Source organism: Caretta caretta, chromosome 14 (genome assembly GCF_965140235.1).
Source record: "Caretta caretta isolate rCarCar2 chromosome 14, rCarCar1.hap1, whole genome shotgun sequence".
In the NCBI taxonomy this organism is placed as follows: domain Eukaryota; kingdom Metazoa; phylum Chordata; order Testudines; family Cheloniidae; genus Caretta; species Caretta caretta.
Window position 1 is genome coordinate 40,543,374 of NC_134219.1, and position 20,189 is coordinate 40,563,562.

General features: G+C 48.0%; 1 protein-coding gene across 1 annotated transcript; it reads left to right on the forward strand.

The window, feature by feature from the left end:
- Nucleotides 1-4,412: 4,412 nt before the first annotated feature.
- On the forward strand, nt 4,413-18,682 carry LOC125629615 (zinc finger protein RFP-like). The gene is made up of 7 exons (XM_048834993.2): nt 4,413-5,118; nt 7,177-7,272; nt 10,060-10,290; nt 10,608-10,630; nt 11,281-11,396; nt 13,361-13,420; nt 14,872-18,682. The coding sequence occupies exons 1-7, from the start codon at nt 4,702-4,704 to the stop codon at nt 15,384-15,386; spliced, it is 1,458 nt and encodes a 485-aa protein (XP_048690950.2). The 5' UTR covers nt 4,413-4,701; the 3' UTR covers nt 15,387-18,682.
- The last annotated feature ends 1,507 nt before the right edge of the window (nt 18,683-20,189 follow it).

The following is a 20,189-nucleotide window of genomic DNA, read 5'->3' on the forward strand; positions in this document are numbered from 1 at the left end:
CCGCCAAGAAAAAGAACATTCTCTCTTATCTCCCTCTTGCCCCCGTTTTACATTCTTTCTTTCTTCATCCTCCTCCTAAAAGTAATAGCAAGTCAATGAAAATAAAGTGCGGTACCTTGATTGTTTTTGTAGGCTAACTTATTTTTCCACAGACCACTTGAAAATCGCTGCGGGCCTCGGCGGACCACTTATGATCTTTCCAAATATTGTTTGTACCATTAGCTAACTAGTGTAAAGCGCTTTGGATAAGAGCCCTTTATTAAAAAAAATGTAAAAAAACATTGGGGTGTGGGGTCTGGCCAGGACTTAGGGTGCAGAAGGGGGATCAGAGCGCAGGGTGCAGGATCTGGGAGGGAGTTAGGGTGCAAGAGCAGGCTGGGGGTTGGGGTGCAGGGTCCAGCCAGGAACTAGAATGAGGGAGGGGGCTCAGGCTTGGGGTGTGGAGCACTTACCTGGGGCAGCTCCCATTAGGTGTGAGGGGTGCAGGTGGGAATGTCGGGGGGCGGGGGAGTGCAGGAGCTCCTGTTTGGTGCGAGGTGTGGGGATGGGGATGTGTGTGCAGGAGTCAGGGCATGGGGTGTGGGAGGGCTGGGTATGTGGGGGGGGTGCAGGAGTCAGGGCTGGGGTGCAGGGTCTGGGAGGGGGTTAGGGTGCAGGAGCGGGCTGGGGTTGGGGTGCAGGGTCTGGCCAGGAGTTAGGGTGAGGGAGGGGGCTCAGGTTGGGGCAGGAGGTTGGGATGTGGAGTGCTTACCTGGGGCAGCTCTTGTTTGGTGCGAGGTGTGCAGATGGGAATGTCGGGGCAGGGTGCAGGAGCTCCTGTTTGGTGCTCAGGGTGGGGGTGGGGATGTGGGGGTGGTGCAGGAGTCAGGGATGGGGGTGAGTGAGGGAGGTGCAGGAGTCAGGGCAGGGGGCTGGGGGTATGGGCTGGGGTCATGGGGGTGCTCCCAGCCCCCTGCCCTGAGCGGCTCACAGCAGGGGGCTGGAAGGGGTATTCCCTGATTCCACCCCCTTTGCCATGGCCCCGCCCACACCTCATCTCCGGCTCCTCCCCCAAGGGAGGAGCTTGGCTGCCAGCGGCACGTGGCCTGCAGCAAAAGCCCCAGGGGTGGGGGGAGGCGGAGAAGAGCAGGTTGGGCCGGGGCCCCTTTGGAGCGTGGGCCATGGTAAACCTGGTACTTGGGGAGGGGGTGAAGATACCACTGCAAACCCTGAGATCAGCCTCTCTACTCTCAGACAGCGCCGTCTCTGTGACCCTGGAGATGGCTTTGGGTCTCAGCCTGTGCACTGTCAATCCACAGAGAGCATTCATTGAGCGAGGTAGAGAAGCTGATCTCATTGTCCCCCCCAGGCATTGTGCAGCCTGTTCGCCACTGTCCTCTATGATCCAGGAGGACTCTGGGGATCCTGGGTCAGACTGTGTCACTCAGACATGGGGGGAACAGCCCACTGGGAGTGGAAAAATAGGGTTCTCTAGCCACAGTCCTCCTAACCCCTATGACCTGGAGCACTCCCATCTACCCAGCCTTCTGGCTTATCTCTATGACCCGGGAAGACTCAGGTCTACCCAACCTTTGAGCTCTATGACCTCTGCAAGCCCCTCTCCCTCCCTTCTTGCAGCCCCAGAGATGGGAGGGGGAGGTGTGAAGAACCCCTGGAGCTGCAGGAGGAGCAGATTTCAGAGTGGTAGCCGTGTTAGTCTGTATCAGCAAAAAAACCGAGGAGTCCTTGTGGCACCTTAGAGACTAACACATTTATTTGGGCATAAGCTTCCGTTGGGTTATGACCCACTTCATCAGATGCATGGAGTCAAAAATACAGTAGGCAGGTATAAATAGACAGCACATGAAAGGATGGGAGTTGCCTTACCAAGTGGGGGGGGGGGTCAGTGCTAACGAGGCCAATTCAATCCGGGAGGAGCGGAGGGGACCTGAGGGGCAGGTGTGGGGGACTCCACCTTCTCCCCAAACTACATCGAAATAATTGTTGTATTCTGTGTTCCTGCCACCCCACATCCGTCTGTCCCTTAGTGCAGCTGTTCATTCGCAACCAGAACATATGGTAAAAACATCCAAACATTAGTGTTTCTATAACAAAGGCTGGTATTTCCTACCAGGATTGTCATAGGATAACGCTGGCTAACTCTGATTTCAATCTTTGCTCTTTCACACTCACCACACTAGCTGCAGTACAAAGGGGGCATTCACCCGCTGATTAAAGTCATTAGAGGTAAAATCCTGAGCACAGATGGACCCGGACACTCAGTTGAGACAATTTACAGCTCAGGATAAAAGTGAAAGACTGCACTAACAAGAAAAGGAGGACTTGTGGCACCTTAGAGACGAACAAATTTATTTGAGCATAAGCTTTCGTGAGCTACAGCTCATCGTGAGCTACAGCTGAGCTGTAGATCACGAAAGCTTATGCTCAAATAAATTTGTTCGTCTCTAAGGTGCCACACGTACTCCTTTTCTTTTTGCAGATACAGACTAACACACCTGCTACTCTGACACCTTCACTAACATGGTAACTTCTGGACCGACTTGATCTCCTAGGGAGCCTGTAACTTCTGTGGAGTTTCTAGCACTATCAGGCAGTACAGTACCTAACGAGTTCTCCATCTCCCCGTCCCTTGGGCTTGTAAGCTGAGTCTGTGCTCTGTTCAGGAGGAATTCTGCTGTATCGACCTGAGCACAGGACAAAGGATCCCCTGGGTGCTGGTTCCTGCTCTGCCCCCCTGGGTGAAACCCACCCACAGCCTGGAGAGCCAGTGCAACCCCCATCCTGACTTAACCCCAAACCTGGGGGGAAGCAGCCTCAGTGCACCATGGATGCGGAAACCCAGCACTGCCAACAAGTGCAAATGGGCTGCATTCAGCCTTCTAATGCTGCAGTCTTATGGGAGTGTGTTTCACCTTCCTAATCCCCGTGCTCTATCTACAGAGAGCCCAGTTGCTGGAGTGAAGTAAATTTCACTCTGGGTGACTGACCAAGTCACTTAGGGATTGATCCAAAACCTTTTGAAGTGACTAGGAATGTTTCCATTTATTTCACAGGGGAACCAAATCAATTCATTAAGAACTATGCTTAGCTTCTGGCAAACAGAGGCTAGGGACACAATCCGAGCCCATCCTGGCTAATAGCCATTGATGGACCTATTCTCCCCATACTTATCTAGTTCTTTTCTGAACCCTATTATAGCCTTGACCTTTACAGCATCCTCTGGCAGAGAATTCCACAGGTTGACTGTGCGTGTGAAGAAATACTTCCTTTTGATTGTTTTAAACCTGCTTTCATTGGGTGACTCCGAGTTCTTGTGTTACCAGAAGGAATAAATAACACTTCCTTATTTACTTTCTCTATGCCAGTCATGATTTTACAGACCTTTATCATATCCCCCCTTAGCTGTCTCTTTTCCAAGCTGAAAAGTCCCAGTCTTATTAATCGCTCCACATATGGAAGCCATTCCATACCCCAATCACTTTTTTTGCCCAATTTTTGTTGCTTTTTTCTGTACGTTTTCCAATTCAAATAAATATTTTTTGCTAAGGGGTGACCAGATCTGCACGCAGTGTAGTTACTGGAAAGGATTCCATGGCTGTCTCACTGAAGGAGGTGCACAGGAGTAGCTAGAGATGTGGGCACAGAACTTCAGCCACAGGTCTTTAGATGTTGCTGTCTATGTGGCTCGTGTGCTGGATATGTCTAGTAACATGGAGAAGGAATTGGTGCTTTGCACTGGAGCGGGTCAGGAACCAGAATGTCCTTTTTGTGAGAAATTCCATTTTTATTTTTTGTACTGAATCAGAATGAAAAAAACCCATCCTGCAATAGTAAACAAAAATTAATAATTTGGGGTGAATTGAAATGTTTCATTTTGTTGCCGGCACCCAGTGCCGAGAGGCTGAACAACAGCTTGATTGTTTCTTTACCCGGTGTGCTACACCCAATAATCACAACGGGGTGGAGAAGCAGAAAAGTTTATTTGAAGCTTCAAATAGGTACAGGGAGATTTGAATCTCAAATCCTGCACACAGAGCAGGAAGTTACACAGGCTTTTATACATCCTTTTTCCCAGCATACTTATCCAATAGCAAGCTGCCCCAAGTATCCATATAGCCAGCCAATCCAGTTCCCAGCTAGTTCCCTGGTTCTCTGTATCATTTGTTAAACTCTACATAAAGCTGCTTTATTCAGCATTGTTCTTCCATATCTCCCCTGTTTGGCCTTGCTTAGTTTCAGGCAATCTGACTCTGCAGCATATTTTTGCAGATTCTCAGCATAACTGCTGTGTGTGCCTCCAGGCGGGGTGGCCAAGGACACTTGGGCCTAGGACGCAGAGCTGCTGCGAGTGCCTCCAGGCGGGAGGGGGGGCCAAGGACCCATGGGCCTAGTGCGAGGGGGCTTCATCGACACTCGTGGTCTTCCATCCCCTCGAGTTACCTAGTGGCCATGCCCCAGTGTCCCCAACAGGGGAGAGCAGATTTCACATTCCTTGACCCGTTTTTTACAGTGGTGAATTTGGTAGGGCCCTGCTCATCACACTTCAATCAAAGATTCTTTTCAATCTACAAAAAACAAACAGCATGAGACCGCACCCAGAAAATAAATGCCTAATGACTGTGCCAAATTCAATCAGCCCATTCCTGACAAGAAAGAAACGAAACTAAATACCTCTCTGGTCTCTTTCTTGCACTAGAAGCCATGGCTGCTGCAAATCCAGCAAAAACTCTCCAGGACGAAATGACCTGTCCCATCTGTCTGGAGTATTTTAAAGATCCGGTGTCTCTAGACTGTGATCACAGTTTCTGCAAAGCCTGCATCACCCAGTGTTGGTGGGGATTCGCTACGGACATCTCCTGCCCTCAGTGCAGAGAGATCTTTCCCGAGAGGAACCTCCGGCCGAACAGGCAGCTCAGGAATATTGTGGAAGCAGCCAGAGAACTCAGGTTGCAGACAGGGAGGGAATCAGGACCAGAGAGACTGTGTGAGAAACACAAGGAGCCTCTCAAACTCTTCTGCAAAGAGGACGAAATCCGCATCTGCCTGGTGTGTGACAGATCCAAGGAGCACAGAGATCACACCGTGATTCCTGCTGAAGAAGCTGCCGAAGAATTCAAGGTAGGAAATGACCAACTGTTATTTTTATAGCCAGAGCCTTGGGAAACTCACCTTCGCCCAGCATTAGGGTTTTCTTGAGCCCCAGATAGCCACTCAATAAGCCTCCACTGGAGAGGAACGAGGGACTTCAGGCCTAGGTAGGTTTCCCAGCAACTGGGAATCCTCCAAAGGCTTGTGCAGGTGAGAAGTGTGGCCCTAAATAAATATTCTAAGGCTAACATGCTGGAGTGTGGGGGAGTGAGTAACCTGCACCCCACCCCCTCCTGCTTCCTATATGTGGAGTCCTGGGCAGTGAAGGACCCCCCTTCTCTGCCCTTCCCCACTTCCACCATCTCCCAAAGCTATTAACACCATGTCCCTGCTGCTCCTGTCCTTGGGGCTGAGGGAGCAGAAGGTGTAGCGGGGGCTGTCCTCTTGGCCCACATCCCCTTCATCATTTTCCTGCAGAGCTCCTCACCCAGACGAGAACCAAGGGAGCTGCGCTGCACCCTCATGAGACGTAGGAGGGCACTGGAGTAGAGCTCCCATCCTGCAGAGCCTAGCAAATCTGTCTGATGCAGGAAGCAGGGACTGAGTTGGAGGGGGCAGCAGAGCAACGGGGCATGTAGCAGGGTCATTGCCTCCAGAGTGCCCCCTCCTGGCCTGGGGCTCTGCCTCAGTTTCCCTCTGCAGTTTCCAGAAATAATCCACAAAGGCTTTTTGGGGCTAGTAACACCCCTGCTCTCTCAGCAGCGACTCGCAGGACTTCAAGTCTGGAGTTCGGCCTTATCACCCCAAGGAAGCTCCAAGGCCTCCTCTGCCTTCTCCACAAGCCTCCTCCCTCTGGCTCTCTATAGGCCTCTGTTTTACCTACCCCAGGCCTGGTTGAATCACATGATCCCACCGGTCACCACTCCCCATTTTCCCCACCTGGGGAGGAGAACTGGCATGTGACAGGTGGGGCAGAGACCCCTCTCCTATAATAGGGCCAGCCACCCTCTAACTGGCATCGTCCCTCTTCCACGTCTCCTGAGGGCACAGGGAGAGAGTCCCAGTCCTGAAGATTTCTGTTTGGAAATTTTGGCCGTAGATTTCAGTGCCCATAAAGTTTCCATGTTGACATAAATAACAATAATAATAATAATTCATAATCAATAGAATGTACTGATTTCTATTGCAGTAGCATCTCTGGTCCCCAGTGAGGGATTAGAGCCCCATTGTCCCAGGCACCGTACAGAGAAGTCAGGCAAAGAGAGCTCACAGTCACAGTCTAATGAAGAGGATATGCAGCAGGTGGCTAAAGAAACAACCGTGGGTTGGAGTGGGGGACAAGTAAAGAGCGCTGTGTTTGCATACACTGGGAATCGCGATACTTAGGTCATTGTGGGTGGCCACCATTCCAGATTTCAAAGCTGTCCATTTTCTCTGGTGCAGACTTAGGTGCCCGTACTTTTCTATGGGGAAAGTTTTAGGTGCTTGAGTGGCAGCAGGCGAAGGAGGAGTCTATGGCCCAGTCTCCCATAGTCGGCGGGTATAATAGGCCGGGGGAGGCTTTAGTCTCCCCTGGTGCAGCCACTGCCAACCTGCTGCTGGATGCTTGGGCCGTGGTGGCCTTGCCTGTGCTCCACCTCTTCCTGTCCATGCTCTTCCCCTTCCCCGAGACCCCCTCCACCCACCACTGCCTGGTGAGTCGCTCCTTTCCTCCACTCCACCCCCGCTCTATAGGTCCCCACCGCTCGCTGCGTCCCTCCTCTCCCCGCCTTCCTCCCCCTCAAACTTCTCCCCCCCACACACCACTCACTGTGTCCAAGTATGTGATGCCAGTTTCCTGTTGGCGTAAATCAATGGAGTAACAAGGTCAAACAACTTCAAAGAGTCTGAAAATGAAACACTCCCAGAGTTCATTAATATGTCTCCACTTCCTTAATATCATAAACCTACTGAGTTCTCCACACATCTGCAGAGTGTTTGTTTGTGTTGAAAAAGCCTCCCCCCCCCCCCCCCCCGCACCTGCCCGCCCGCCACCCCCACTCCTAAAACTAAAAATAACACCACTCAAATCATTTTCTGTTTCTTCAGGAAAAGATTCAGGCCCATTTGAATACTCTGAGGGAAGAGAGAGAAAAGCTCCTGGGATGTAAAATGAGTGGAGAAAAGAGAAGCCAGGAATATCTGGTAGGTGCCTGTCATTATTAACCTGTATGTGTAATGAGCCGGATGGAGGGGCGTTCTGCATCAGAGCAATAAGGAGACGCAGGGGCAATCTAGAGGCCAAATTATATTTTATCTCAATGAGTTGGGGGTAAAGCAGAAATTCATTCAGTGGGGAATAATCACAAATAAATCAAAACTGAGGTTTTTTTTGCAGGAATTACTACTTAGACTTACACCATAAATGAGTGGTTATCAACCTTTTTGCATTTGCAAATTTCGAAGGTGTGGAGGTGTGGATGGACTCCTTTGGAAATCGATTGTCTGTATGTATAGTTGAATTCTATGCAATCAGTTTTCTTTTGCGGCCCTCTTAGACATCATCTGGGTCTGCAGACCACAGGTTGAAAATACTGCCATAAACAACTGTAAACTATTATTCTTATCTACTGTATATTAACGACTGTTACCTTAATTAAACTCACTTCATAGGTAACAATTAACACGAATGAAATAACAGAATTTTGAATTAGAAAATCCAACCCAGAACAAACCACCACTGTTACACGTTCACTTCTTATTTCACAGTTCTCTGCCTCTGTCAGCCCAGAGTTTGGAGGACGTTTAGTTATATCATGATGAATCCTCTTGGGCAATCTTTGTTTACTGTTCTGAGTTCCAGCTTAAATAAAGCCACGTATTCCTGGCTGTGATGTCTTGGGTTCTATCCCTCCGTTCTCTTCTGGCTTACAGTCTCTTTGTGCTCTGACAATTTCTCCATTTCTGTCATTCACCTTGTATGCCTGAGGGTGCTGTCCAGCGATGTTTATTTTCTTACTTTCACAGCAGCTTACATCCTCCTTATTTCTTAAGTCAGTTTCTCTTTAAATACAGTTTTTCTTTTATTCCCGGCTATTTCCTTCACATTTCACTCTTGTGAATGATTGCTTTGTGGCCTTTGGGAATGCAGACTTTTGTCTGCTGCTTCATGATCCTGAATTACTGTGTGGTGTGCGTGTGTGTGTGTGTACGTGTGCACACATCCATAGAGGGCCCGAAAAATCCTCTCCCTAGAAAAGGGCAACATGATCCTCTTTGGATTCTAAGCTTTCATTTCTATTAATGAATTAATTTCCAGCTTTTGTGGCTGTGATAAATGAAGGGGGGGTCTCCGTTTTATGGACACCCAGCCAGCCAGTAGCTGTAAAATCCCTCTTAGTAGCCTTTCTCTAATTGCTCTAACTGTAAAGGGTTAAAAAGTCTCACTGCTATGCCCAGGTAACAGGAAGTGAGTGGGCACCTGGACAAAAGAGCCAATGGGAAGGCTAGAACTTTTTAAAATGGAGAAAAGACTCCCCTTTTGTCTGTCTGTTGTTGTTCTCCCGGGGAGAGGCGGACAGGGCAGCAGCTTTGCTGTAAGAAGCTTGGGCCAGGTATGAAAAAATCATCAGTCTCATACCTAGAAACTACTCATTTGAAACCCCAGATATGTAAGTAGATCAGGAAATGTCTAAGAAGATGCGATTAGGTTTATACCTTTTATTCCTTTATGGTTTTTCGACTCCACTCTGCTAACCCCAGGTGCTTTTGTTTTCCTTGTCACCTTTAAGCCGAACCTGAAGAAAGCTGTTCTTGGTGCTTAATCCTTGTAGTGGCTTTTTTCAGAACAGGATTGGATTTTTGTGTGTTAAGAGGTTTGTGCATGTGGTGTTTAATTAGCTGGTGGCAACAGCTGATTTCCCCTTTCTTTCTCAGCTCTTCCCCGGAGGGGGGTGAAAGGGCTTGAGGGTGCCCCACAGGAAGAATTCCCAAGTGCACCTTCCTGGGCTCTCAAAGGGGTTCTGCACTTGGGTGGTGGCAGCATCTACCCATCCAAGGTCAGAGAAAAGCTGTAACCTTGGGAGTCTAATACAAGCCTGGAGTGGCCAGTATTAATTTTTAGAATCCTTGCGGGCTCCCACCTTCTGCACTCCAAGTGCCAGAGGGGGAATTAGCCTGGACAGTGGCTGTAATAAACATTTTCCCAATGTGAAATGAATGTATCCAATGCAGAGCTCTCTGCCTGAGTCTGCAGTTTTTTGTGTCATGGTTTCATTTGTTTTTTTTCTCCCCACCTGTCTCTGTCAACATGGTTCTGAGTAGAGCTCAGCAAATACCAGATCTGTTTCACTGGCTGACTATTAAAAAGAATTGGGTTGAATCAAAGCTTATTTTTTTATAAAAATTTCAGCAAATCACAAATTTGTCTTTTTCTTGGTCAAATGAAATGTTTCATTTTGACAAAATCAAAATATTTTGTTTCAGTTTAGACCATTTTAAAATATATATATATATAATTATATAAAAACAAGGACATTTTCAAACATGAAGTAATTTGAAATATAAAACCCTGGGAAAAAATTAAAACAAGAAAATGTTTTGATTTTTCATTGATTTCTTTTTGTAACAAAACAACTGGGTGACAGTGACAGGAATTAATAAAACGTTTCAAAGTTGACAAATCTGCATTTTCCCTGGAAAAAATTTTTAGTGCAGAAAATGTTACCCAGCTCTAGTGCTGAGTCCTGCCTCCTGCTGCTTTGGATCTGTGTGTCCGAGGCCATCAATAACGCATGATCCAAACCAGGTCAGACATGGCAATGTGGAAAGGTGTGAGAAAATCCTCTCTCTAGTAACTACAGGATATTGTTCACTGTAAGATGATTTAGAATTTGTAAAGACTTTCTCCCTCCTGCACATTCAGCGCTCCGTGAAAGGACCCCAGGCTCCAGCCATGTCCATGACCAGCCCTTGCCCTATTTTTGTTTACAGAGAAAGACAGGAACCGAGAGGCGGAAGATTGTGTCTGAATTTCAGCAACTGCGGCAGTTCCTGGAAGAACAAGAGCGACTCCTGTGGGCCCAGCTTGAGAAGCTGGAAAAGGAGGTTATGAGGATACGGAGGGAAAGTGTCACTAAACTCTCTGAAGAGATTTCGCGTCTCAGTGAGCTGATCAGTGAGATGGAGGGCATGTGTCAGAAGCCAGTGAGTGAATTCCTGCAGGTGAGACTGAGTGAGAAACATCCCAGGTCCCCACACAGGGACAGAACTGCTCCTAAATTATACGCACAGGGGTCCAGCAGTCAGAGATCTCAGTGTAACTCAGCGTGTGCATTCCTGAAATGTGAATTACTATTGTTGATTGCAGAGTGACAGACAATTTGATATTAGAGATGGAAAAGCCCCATTAGCTCAGCAAACACATGGCCCTGGAGCCAGGGCAGAGCCTCTTTCCCCCATACTTGCAATATCCCTTCTTTGGAATGTTAAGTGTGTGTCAGGTGGGACTGAAATACTCTCTCTCTCTCTCTCTCCTCTAGGATGTCAGAAGCACCCTGAGCAGGTACATGGCTCTCTCACTCCCCTTACACTTCACAATGCTAGGAAAGACCTTGGAGATGATGTTAGCACCGCATCCCCCCAAAGCTCTACAGCAAAATGTGTGGGGAAGGTCACATTTTGGATACAAATCTCTTTGATAAACTTTATTCTGAGGTTCTCACCATTTTATAGAAGACTCTGGAATTATCCATTCAATGGGAAGGACTAACCTCAAATATTTCCTAGAGATGTCACCTCCCTGGGGGTCTGTCTGCCTCAGCATTGTGGGGATGGAATATGGGCCTGTCACTGCTGGGGCCCTGGTCACCATTCAGCCCAGGGCAGCAGTACTCAAGAGTCTTTCCTGCCTGATGACTGTTTTGAGACTGTGTGGAATAAGTTGGGGAGTGGGGAGTTGGTGTCTCAGTCTAGTTCTTAGTGGACGATTTCTACAGCACTTCACATGGGAACCTCTTGTCCCTCAGAGCATGGAGGCCAAGGAATGAATTGGCCATAGAGACTCAATTCCCCTTTTATCCCCAGAGCTCGTCTCTTCAGGCCAGAGTTGAAGAATGTTAATGGGATTTTTGAGGGGAAGGTTTAACTGCCATGCCAAGAACTTATAATGTGTCACTAAATGAAATATAACCATGTGACATTGTTTCTGTCCAGGTGTGAGAAAGGGAAGTTCCAGCAGCCAGTGGAGATTTCTCCTAAACAGGATAAGAGACTCAGTGATTTCTCCCAGAAAACTCTTGCTTTAATGGAGACGCTGAGAAAGTTCAAAGGTACCTAGAAGGGATCTAGAATGGGAAATTGGGATAAGCCTCTGGGACTGTTGGAGGAGAATGACTCTGGCCAATTGCTTCATAATTAGATAATGCCTCTATTTAATTGTTGGGTGAGAATGCCACACACGGAGTCCAAGTCACTCAGGTTCATTAACTGAAACCTTTGTTTGTACCAAAGGCATGCCTTGCAATTGCAATTACTATGAAAGTAAGAAATGACAGACATACTGAAAGACGTACTGGCCAGTTGCCTTCTGCTGGGACATAGGTGTGTCATGGTAGATTTCTCCTACGAGGCTCTCATTACACTTACAATGTCTGACATATTATACACAGCCAACTAAAATATTTATTAGTTTTTTTTCCAATCCTCTTTGAGTGTTATGACTATTAAGTATCTTATATAGCTCATACAATACACATGCACAAACTTTTAAATTTTCAGTGCTTTTGCTGCCCAAGCAATTTCCATGTTATTATTCTCTTTTCTGATTGGTTTATTACCACCGATTATGCATAGGTCACTTTGACCCTTGTCTCCACATGGGGGTTTTTGGACTTTGCTAACTGCTCCTTGGCACTACATTTTAGGTGTCTGTTGTCTTTAAGCACTTTGTGTGATCAAAACATCTCTTTGTCCTACAGAGCAACTTATGAACACGTCACTTAATAACAAGGTCACTTAAGGCAACATTTCCCTTATGTCAAGCAAACAGCTCACCAGGCCAAAGCCAAGTCAGTCAGTACAAATGCACAATCTCAGTCTCTCCAAACTTATGCATGACCCTTGTACCAATTCTCAATACTGAACATAATAACTAGTGGAACACAGACAAATGGAGCAGATGTAGCAGGGCCCAGGTGTCAGGATGTTTCCCATTAATTCATGATTTAACAAAGGTCACAATATTAAGGCCCGTATTTAGTAAAAATGGCCTAATTTGGGGCACCTGAGTTTCTCTCTCCCCACTAGAGAGCTGCAGGGCAGGTGCTCCAGAGCTGTGTAGCATCCACAGCTGCAGGGGGAGTCAGTGGAGCTGCAGGTGCCCAACCCCTCTGAGAACCAGGCCCCAGGTGCCTAAAAGACAGGCCTGTAAATTAAAGGCAAATTGTTAAAGCTGGACCCAGCCCATCATTGGGCTCTGGTCCCGTATGGCAACTAGTCTGGGCCAAATGGGCCATAGGGAAGGAGAAAGCCCCTCCCCCACGGTGAGGGATCCCTCCAGCACAGGAGCCTCTTGTACCTCCTCCCCAGCAGCTGCAGGCACAAGGTGGGTTCCTGAGAGGGCTGGGAATGGGGTGGGGATGGTGAGGGAGGGGGTGGACCAGGGACAGAGGGACATGGGCCATGTAAAGCTGGGCCTCTGACACTCTGCACACTGGCCAAGACACATGGGCACCACTGTCCTAGGGAGGTAGCTCTGGCTGGCTTCAGAACTTCCTCAGCCTGGGCCAAGGTCTGCACCGGCCCCTGCAGCCACTGAACAACAGAGTCATGAAATAGCCCCTCCCCTCTCTCCTTTTGCCAGTACAGGGGTGAATCTGGCTCATGGAGCCAACCTTCCCCCTGCCTCAATGTCCACATGGATAAAATGATTTTATTATTATTCCTATTTCTGCCTATGGAGGACGAGGGCCCCATCGTGCTGCTCTCTGTAGAGACGCTGAGTAAACAGACCCAACAGCCCACAATTAGAGCCAGGATTTCACGAAGTCTCAACATCCCGTAGAGATTGTAAGTCCTGGGTTGGTTGTGAGGCTTCCATTTCTGTGAGATGCCTGAATGAGAGGGGAAAGAGAAAGTTTCAGATTAGTTTATATTAAATATCTGAGTGTGTCTCTGGGCCTCTCTGCCTGTTTCTCTGTCATGACTGAAACACAGTTCTAGGAGTTCAGAGTGGGAATGCTGCTATAAATAAGAGAGCCTGAAATCTCGTCTCTTTTCTCCTTTCCCCCTCTAGACACTCTGCCGTCTGCACTGGAAACAAGAAGAGGGGAACCTGTACGAGCACACAGACAGGGTGAGAAACCAGAGAAAACATTTTCATGAGATTGTAGCTAAAGTTACCAACCAAACTGACAGAGACCATGACACACAGATCCCTAAAAATAAACACGTTGAACATTGTGGAGATCCCAAGCTGAAGTCACACAAATACTCCTGACAGTTACCTTGGTGCTGAGTTCATGCCCACGCTGATGAACAAAAACACTCTCCCTGAACAGCATCCAAACACCCTTAACTCTGACCCTGGGGTTTTCATAGACGTTGACAGGACTTTTAATATTATATTGAGAGGAATGAGTGGAGAGCTCTCTCCCCTGAGGACTGACACATCCCTGTCCTTTATCCTGGCTGAGGGGGTTGCCCCCATAGGCGTCTACTCCGTGGGTGCTCGGGGGATGGAGCTCCCACAGCAAAAGAGTTGGTGCTCAACACCCACTGGTGGCCGTTGCTCCCACTCTCCTGTAGCGCCTCCCTCCCGCCTGTGGCCCTTCCAATCAGCTCCTCCCCCTCCCTCCCAGTACTTCCCGCCCACTGCAATCAGCTGTTCAGCAGTGTGCAGAAGGCGCTGCAGGGAGGGGATGGAGCTAGGGCGGGGGGTGTTCAGGGGAGGGCGCAGAATGGGATGAGACGGGGGCAGGAAGAGATGGGGTGGGGTGAGGCCTTGGAGGAAGGGGTGGAGTCGGGGCAGGGACTTGGGCGGAGCGGAGGGTCAAGCACCCCCGTGGAAAATTACAAAGTAGGCGTCTCTGGTTTCCCCTATCGCTCTTCTCCAACATCCTACCTTTCCTTTGGGCAGGGCTTGGCTCTCCCATTGGAGCATCTCATTCTTTCATGGATGGGGGAGGTGCTGTCCTGCTGATGCTGCCCCTCTCCCTTCTCTCTGGGCTAGGGATGGGGCTACCCCAGCCAATGCCACCTCCTACTCTCTGGTCTTCCCCAATGCTGCACCTTCCTCTCTGTTCCCTGGCCTGGGGGTGGAGGCTGCATTAGGGGAGGGAGGTTGCCTCTGGGGTTTAAAGCTGGTACCTTCCTCTTCTGCTCCCTCCTCACTAAAAGCTTCTGATACCTTCCTGGTTGCGTCTCTGATGCTGGGAATGGAGCAGCCCCAGCAGAGGGAGCTGGGAGCTGAAGCCTCTGCAAACAAATGAGAAACCAGTGAAGTGGTTCCTACGATGAAGTGAGCTGTAGCTCACGAAAGCTCATGCTCAAATAAATTGGTTAGTCGCAAAGGTGCCACAAGTCCTCCTTTTCTTTTTGCGAATACAGACTAACACGGCTGTTCCTCTGAAACCTATCAAACAGTGAGGAACTGCAGTGACATCTCTGCTCAGTCTCAGGTGCCAGGACAGGGGCAGCTCCCTGGGATCCAGGGCTGATCAGGGCTGCTGGGGAGTGTGAGAAATGGTCCCAGCCTCCCCCAGGGCCAAGCTCTGCCCCTAATGCTCGGATTCTCTCTCTCCCCAGTGAATGTGACTCTGGATCCAGACACGGCTCAGTCCCAACTCATCCTGTCTGAGGATCGGAAAAGCGTGAGACGGGGAGACACACGCCAGCGACTGCCCAACAACCCTGAGAGATTTGACACTGAGCCCTGTGTGCTGGGCTGTGAGGGATTCACCTCGGGGAGACATTGCTGGGAGGTGGAGGTGGGGGGTGGGACAGGCTGGGCTGTGGGGGTGGCCAGAGAGGCTGTGGGGAGGAAGGGAGCGATCAGCCGTAGACCTGACAGGGGGATCTGGGCTGTGGCACGGTGGCCGGGTCAGTTCCTTGCTCTCACCTCCCCTGTGACCCCCCTGCCCCTGAGCTGGGCCCCCAGCAGGATCCGGGTTTGTCTGGACTGTGACCGGGGGCAGGTGATATTTATCGATGCTGGTGACGAGGCCCCGCTTTTCACTTTCCCACTGGGCTCCGTCCCTGGGGAGAGAATCCGCCCCTGGCTCCGGGTGGGGTGGAAATCCCAGCTCAGACTGTGTCCCTGAGAGTTGGGCGGGGTGTGTGTGTGTGAATATCCCACTGGGGCCCTGAAATCAGCCTCTCTAGCCTCACACACCCTAGTCTCCATGACTTCTCCCTGTGGACTGTCTAACATGCTGCCTCTCTGTCCCTGGAGGTTGCTTCTGGTCTCATCTCTGTAGGGTGACCAGATGTCCCGATAAAATCGGGACTGTCCCGATTTTTAGTTCTTTGTCCCGCGTCCCGACCCATGCACGGTTGGGACACCATTTGTCCTGATATTGCGGCTTTGGCCCCCCCCGGCCGTTTCTTTTTTTTTTTGCTTTGGCAACTCCACCCCGGCTTGCTTCCCCCATGTGTCCCGATCTTTTGTCCGTTTCATCTGGTCACCCTACATCTCTGTGCAGCCCCTGGCCTGTCAAACCATAGAGCGCATTGAGTGAGCGGGGTAGAGAAGCCAATGTCATCACTGCCCCAGGGACTGTGCAGCCTCTTTGCCACTGTCCTCTATGATCCAGGAGGACTCTGGGGATCCTGGATCAGACAGTGGCACTGAGACATGGGGGGAACAGCCCACTGGGAATAAAACATGGGATGAAAAAATGAGCTTCTCTAGCCACAGTTATCCTAGCCCCCCTATGGCCTGGGGGATTCCCATCTACCCAGCGCTCTAGCTCATCCCTATGCCCCTGGTGGACCCCTGTCTACACAACTCCCCCCCCCACCCCCGCCATACCTCATCTCTTTGGCCCCTGGAAGCGTCTCCTCCTTCCTCTGTGCAGAACCAGGGATGTGGGGGAGGAGGGGGAAGAACCCCTGGAGCTGCAGGAGGAGCAGAGGGGCCTTGAGGGGCAGATGTGTTGGCTGCAAGGTCAGAACTGAGGGAGGGGCTGACGGCAGAAGTTATGTGGGGTTGGGGGAAGAATTAACAGCCAGGCTGGGGACAGGCAGAGGTGGGGGTGGCAGGGACACAGACTAAATTAATTACGATTTGGGGGTTTGGGGAGAAACTGGAGGTTCCACAGCAGCAGGGAGCCTGGGAGAGGGAGCCCCAGGGACTGGAGAGTGTGACCTACAGGCCACCAGGAAAGGGATGCTGCGGAGGGAAGGAGTTGTGGGTGGGGAGATGTCACCTGGATGAAGAAGAGGTGGCTGTGTGGAGGGGAGAGTCAGGTACAGGGCAGGTTTAACCAGAAGGGAGAGAAGAAATGCAATGGGAAAAAGTGAAAATAAAGTAATACAAGAGTAAGGAGAGAAGCCTGGGGAAAGTAGGGAAGCTGAAATGAGACGAGTGAAAGCAAAACCATTCTCAGAAGGGAAACGCTCAGTGGGCACTGAGAGGGTAGGGGATAAATTCAGCAGAGAGAGCTGGGCACCTGGAGCTGCCTTTTGTTGACCTAACTCTGGGGTGTAGACAAGACCTTCATTTCAAATGATATCTCACAGGGCGGACTTTGCACAACATTTATCATAATCTTGTAAAAGGGGAGAGCACAGACAAGATGGGAGAGTCACACTGATGCTTTGAAGCCTCTTCACTATGAACTCGGAAACATTTATGATGCCCTAATTGAAATTTCTGATGATACTTACTTTTACTGGATCATCTGGCAATACGGCACGTTCAGATGCAAAAGCTCTTGCAAATGGCCTTTCCAAGTTCAAATTTGTGACTTCACTCATTTTGTGGTATAATATCCTTTTCAAGATTAACCTCACTAGTAAGCAGCTTCAGGAAAAGAACTTGAACATACATTTTGCTATTCAAAAACTGCAGCAAACTAAAAATATTCTGGTGGAATTCAGAAGTGATGAAGGGTTTGAAAGAACACTGGTAGATTCTCTCGAGCTTGCTGCAGAAATAGACTTTCCAACAGAATTTGAACCACAGCCAGTTCACATTCAGCAAAAGAAACAGCAGTTTTCATATGAAGGACAAGACACACCCATTCAGAACCCAAAACAAAGGTTCAAAGTGAATTTCTGCTTCACAGTCCTTGATACTGCTGTTCACTCGGTTGATGAAAGATTTCAACAGATGCAGCAGCTAGAGTCAGTATTTGGCTTTCTTTATGATATCCTCAGCTTGCAAAAGAAAACAGCAAAACAGATAAGAGAATTTTGCATAAAACTGGAGCTGGCATTGACTCATGAAAATTCAAAAGACATTGATGCTACAGATTTGTGTAGTGAGCTTCAGGCTTTTTCAAGACAACTTAAGAAACATTCCGCTCCTGAAGAAGTAGTGAAGTTTGACTGTTAAAATAAACTCACAGATAGTTTTCCAAACATTTTTATAGCTCTACACATTCTTTTAACTTTGCCAATTTCCATAGCTAGTGGAGAACATAGCTTCTCAAAGTTAAAATTGATAAAAACATATCTGCGTTCAACAATATTAAAGAAGTTCTGTATTAAAATCACAAATGAGTTTGATTCCCCATAGTTTAAATTTCAGGGTATTACTAATTAAGAGGTCTCTTGGTTTTTGGTACTGTTTCTCTCCCTCTCTGTGTGAAACTTGCAAGCTGCTAATTGTGTTAGTACATTCTAAGACAGAGTCTGTTCTCAAAGCAATTCTTTGTATCAACAACCACTCACACAGAGAGAGACTCAAAGCAATACTCTGTAACAATAGAAACAGCACCCAGAGACTCCCCGCCCTTTTGTTGTATTCATCTCGCTTTGTTAACAACTGTGATTAAAATAGAGATAGAGGATGTATGTGGATGGTTGCTTGGTGTGGATAATAACTGAATGATCAGGGAAGTGCCAGCCTAAGAATGCAGTGTCCATCGGCTGAAGAAGGCGTCAAGTGGAAATAACCAGAGGACCCCCGGAGGGCAGACTGGAATCCACTCAACAGCCTCAAGGATGGGAGAACCAAAGAACAAGATAACATCCGGCAGCACGGAGCCGTCAGGAACGTGACATCTGCTGATTGATTCAGCAACAGCATGATGAAACAATTCCCATAGACAGGCATAGGAAGAAACTCCTATAAAAATGGACTCTAGAAAGTGAGAACTTTGGGGTCTGATTCTGCAAACCAACTTCCAGGAGCATCAGATGAGCATCTGACGAGGCCCTGTTCCCTTCTCATGTCCAGGCCACCTGGCCAGTGGCTTGGCATGAGCAACTCTAAGGCTGGTAACTATGATAACAACCTTGCAGAACCTGTGTGTGTGTGTCTGTGTGTGGTATGAATGAATGTGTGAATAAATATGAGATTGAATGGAATGTTATAGCTATAACTAACTGCTTACTATGATTCTTTCTGTATTCACAATAAATGTGGTATTTTGCCTTTTCCCTTTAATAAGATCCTGCTGGTTTTTATTTTATTGGTATAACATTTTGGTGGAGAATTGCGAAAGGGGGAATACTGGTAAAAAAACCTCAGTTATTGTAAATATTGGTGTGCACACCGCCAGCTCTGTTGATCTAGGCATTTCTATTACGGCTGCTGGCCTCCGAGAAGGTAGCAGGGAAAAACAGGTTAACCAGACCAGACTCTCCTGTTACCTGTGGGGGAGGAGAGTGGGGGGGGGAGAAAACCTGGATTTGTGCTGGAAATGGCCCACCTTGATTATCATAAACATTGTAAGGAGAGTGATCACTTTAGATAAGCTATTACCAGCAGGAGAGTGGGTTTTGGGGGGAGTGGGGAGAGAACCTGGATTTGTGCTGGAAATGGCCCACCTTGATTATCATACACATTGTAAGGAGAGTGATCACTTTAGATAAGCTATTACCAGCAGGAGAGTGGGTTTTGGGGGGAGTGGGGAGAGAACCTGGATTTGTGCTGGAAATGGCCCACCTTGATTATCATACACATTGTAAGGAGAGTGATCACTTTAGATAAGCTATTACCAGCAGGAAAGTGGGGTCGGGGGAGAGAAAACCTTTTGTAGTGATAAACACCCTTTTTTTGACATGGTCTGTGTGTATAAAAACATCTTCTGTATTTTCCACAGTATGCATCCGATGAAGTGAGCTGTAGCTCACGAAAGCTTATGCTCAAATAAATTGGTTAGTCTCTAAGGTGCCACAAGTACTCCTTTTCTTAATTCAAAGTTGCAAAACTGACAGACCTTTTTGCTAGACACAGGTAATTAGCGTTGTTTGGCTTTGGGATTTGGCATTTAACCATTACAAGGTAACTCAATGCTTTACAAAATTTAAAATGTTTTTAAGTTGTGGCTGCAGCAGGGCAGTCAAAATCAGGAGAATAGAAAAAAAATTTGGATTATTTTTGTTTGTTTGGTTGGTTTTTGTTTTGTAAGAAAATAGCAGATGAGAGCTGTAGTAAAAAAAATAAATAAATAAGAAATTAAAAAAAGACAGTGCCCCTCTGAAGCAACAGCAGGGGTGAGGTGCACAAAACAAAAAGAAGCAATGTTAGAAACAGTGAGCCTTAAAATGGCTCTGAGTAATCAGACTGTCACTTTGATAAAGGTACATGAAAACTCTGTAAGCAAAAAAAAAAAAAAAGAAATAGTTACACCTTATGTAAAAATGCATCTGGATCATGTTATAGAAGTTAAACTATGGAAGGAAAAAGAAAAGGAGTACTTGTGACACCTTAGAGACTAACCAATTTATTTGAGCATGAGCTTTCGTGAGCTCATGGAAGGAATGTGCATTTGCCCCAGAACATGTATATTGTAGAAGGGGCAAAAGAAATGCAAACATACCATGCTACTTAATTAAAATGCTATTCGGGCTCCAAAGGGAGCCATAATAGGTTGGGTTTTCTTTTTCAGGTTGCTGTGTGTTTTGGAAGCAGAAGTTAAAAGTGATCAAAACTCTGGTGAAAGTTGATTGTG

Bases quoted from the DNA above. Each gene is read 5' to 3' on its own strand.
- LOC125629615 (XM_048834993.2), top strand. From the start codon at position 4,702: ATGGCTGCTGCAAATCCAGCAAAAACTCTCCAGGACGAAATGACCTGT. The intron at 7,273-10,059 runs GTAGGTGCCTGT...TTTTGTTTACAG, and splicing joins AGAGAAGCCAGGAATATCTG to AGAAAGACAGGAACCGAGAG. The intron at 11,397-13,360 runs GTACCTAGAAGG...TTCCCCCTCTAG, and splicing joins GACGCTGAGAAAGTTCAAAG to ACACTCTGCCGTCTGCACTG.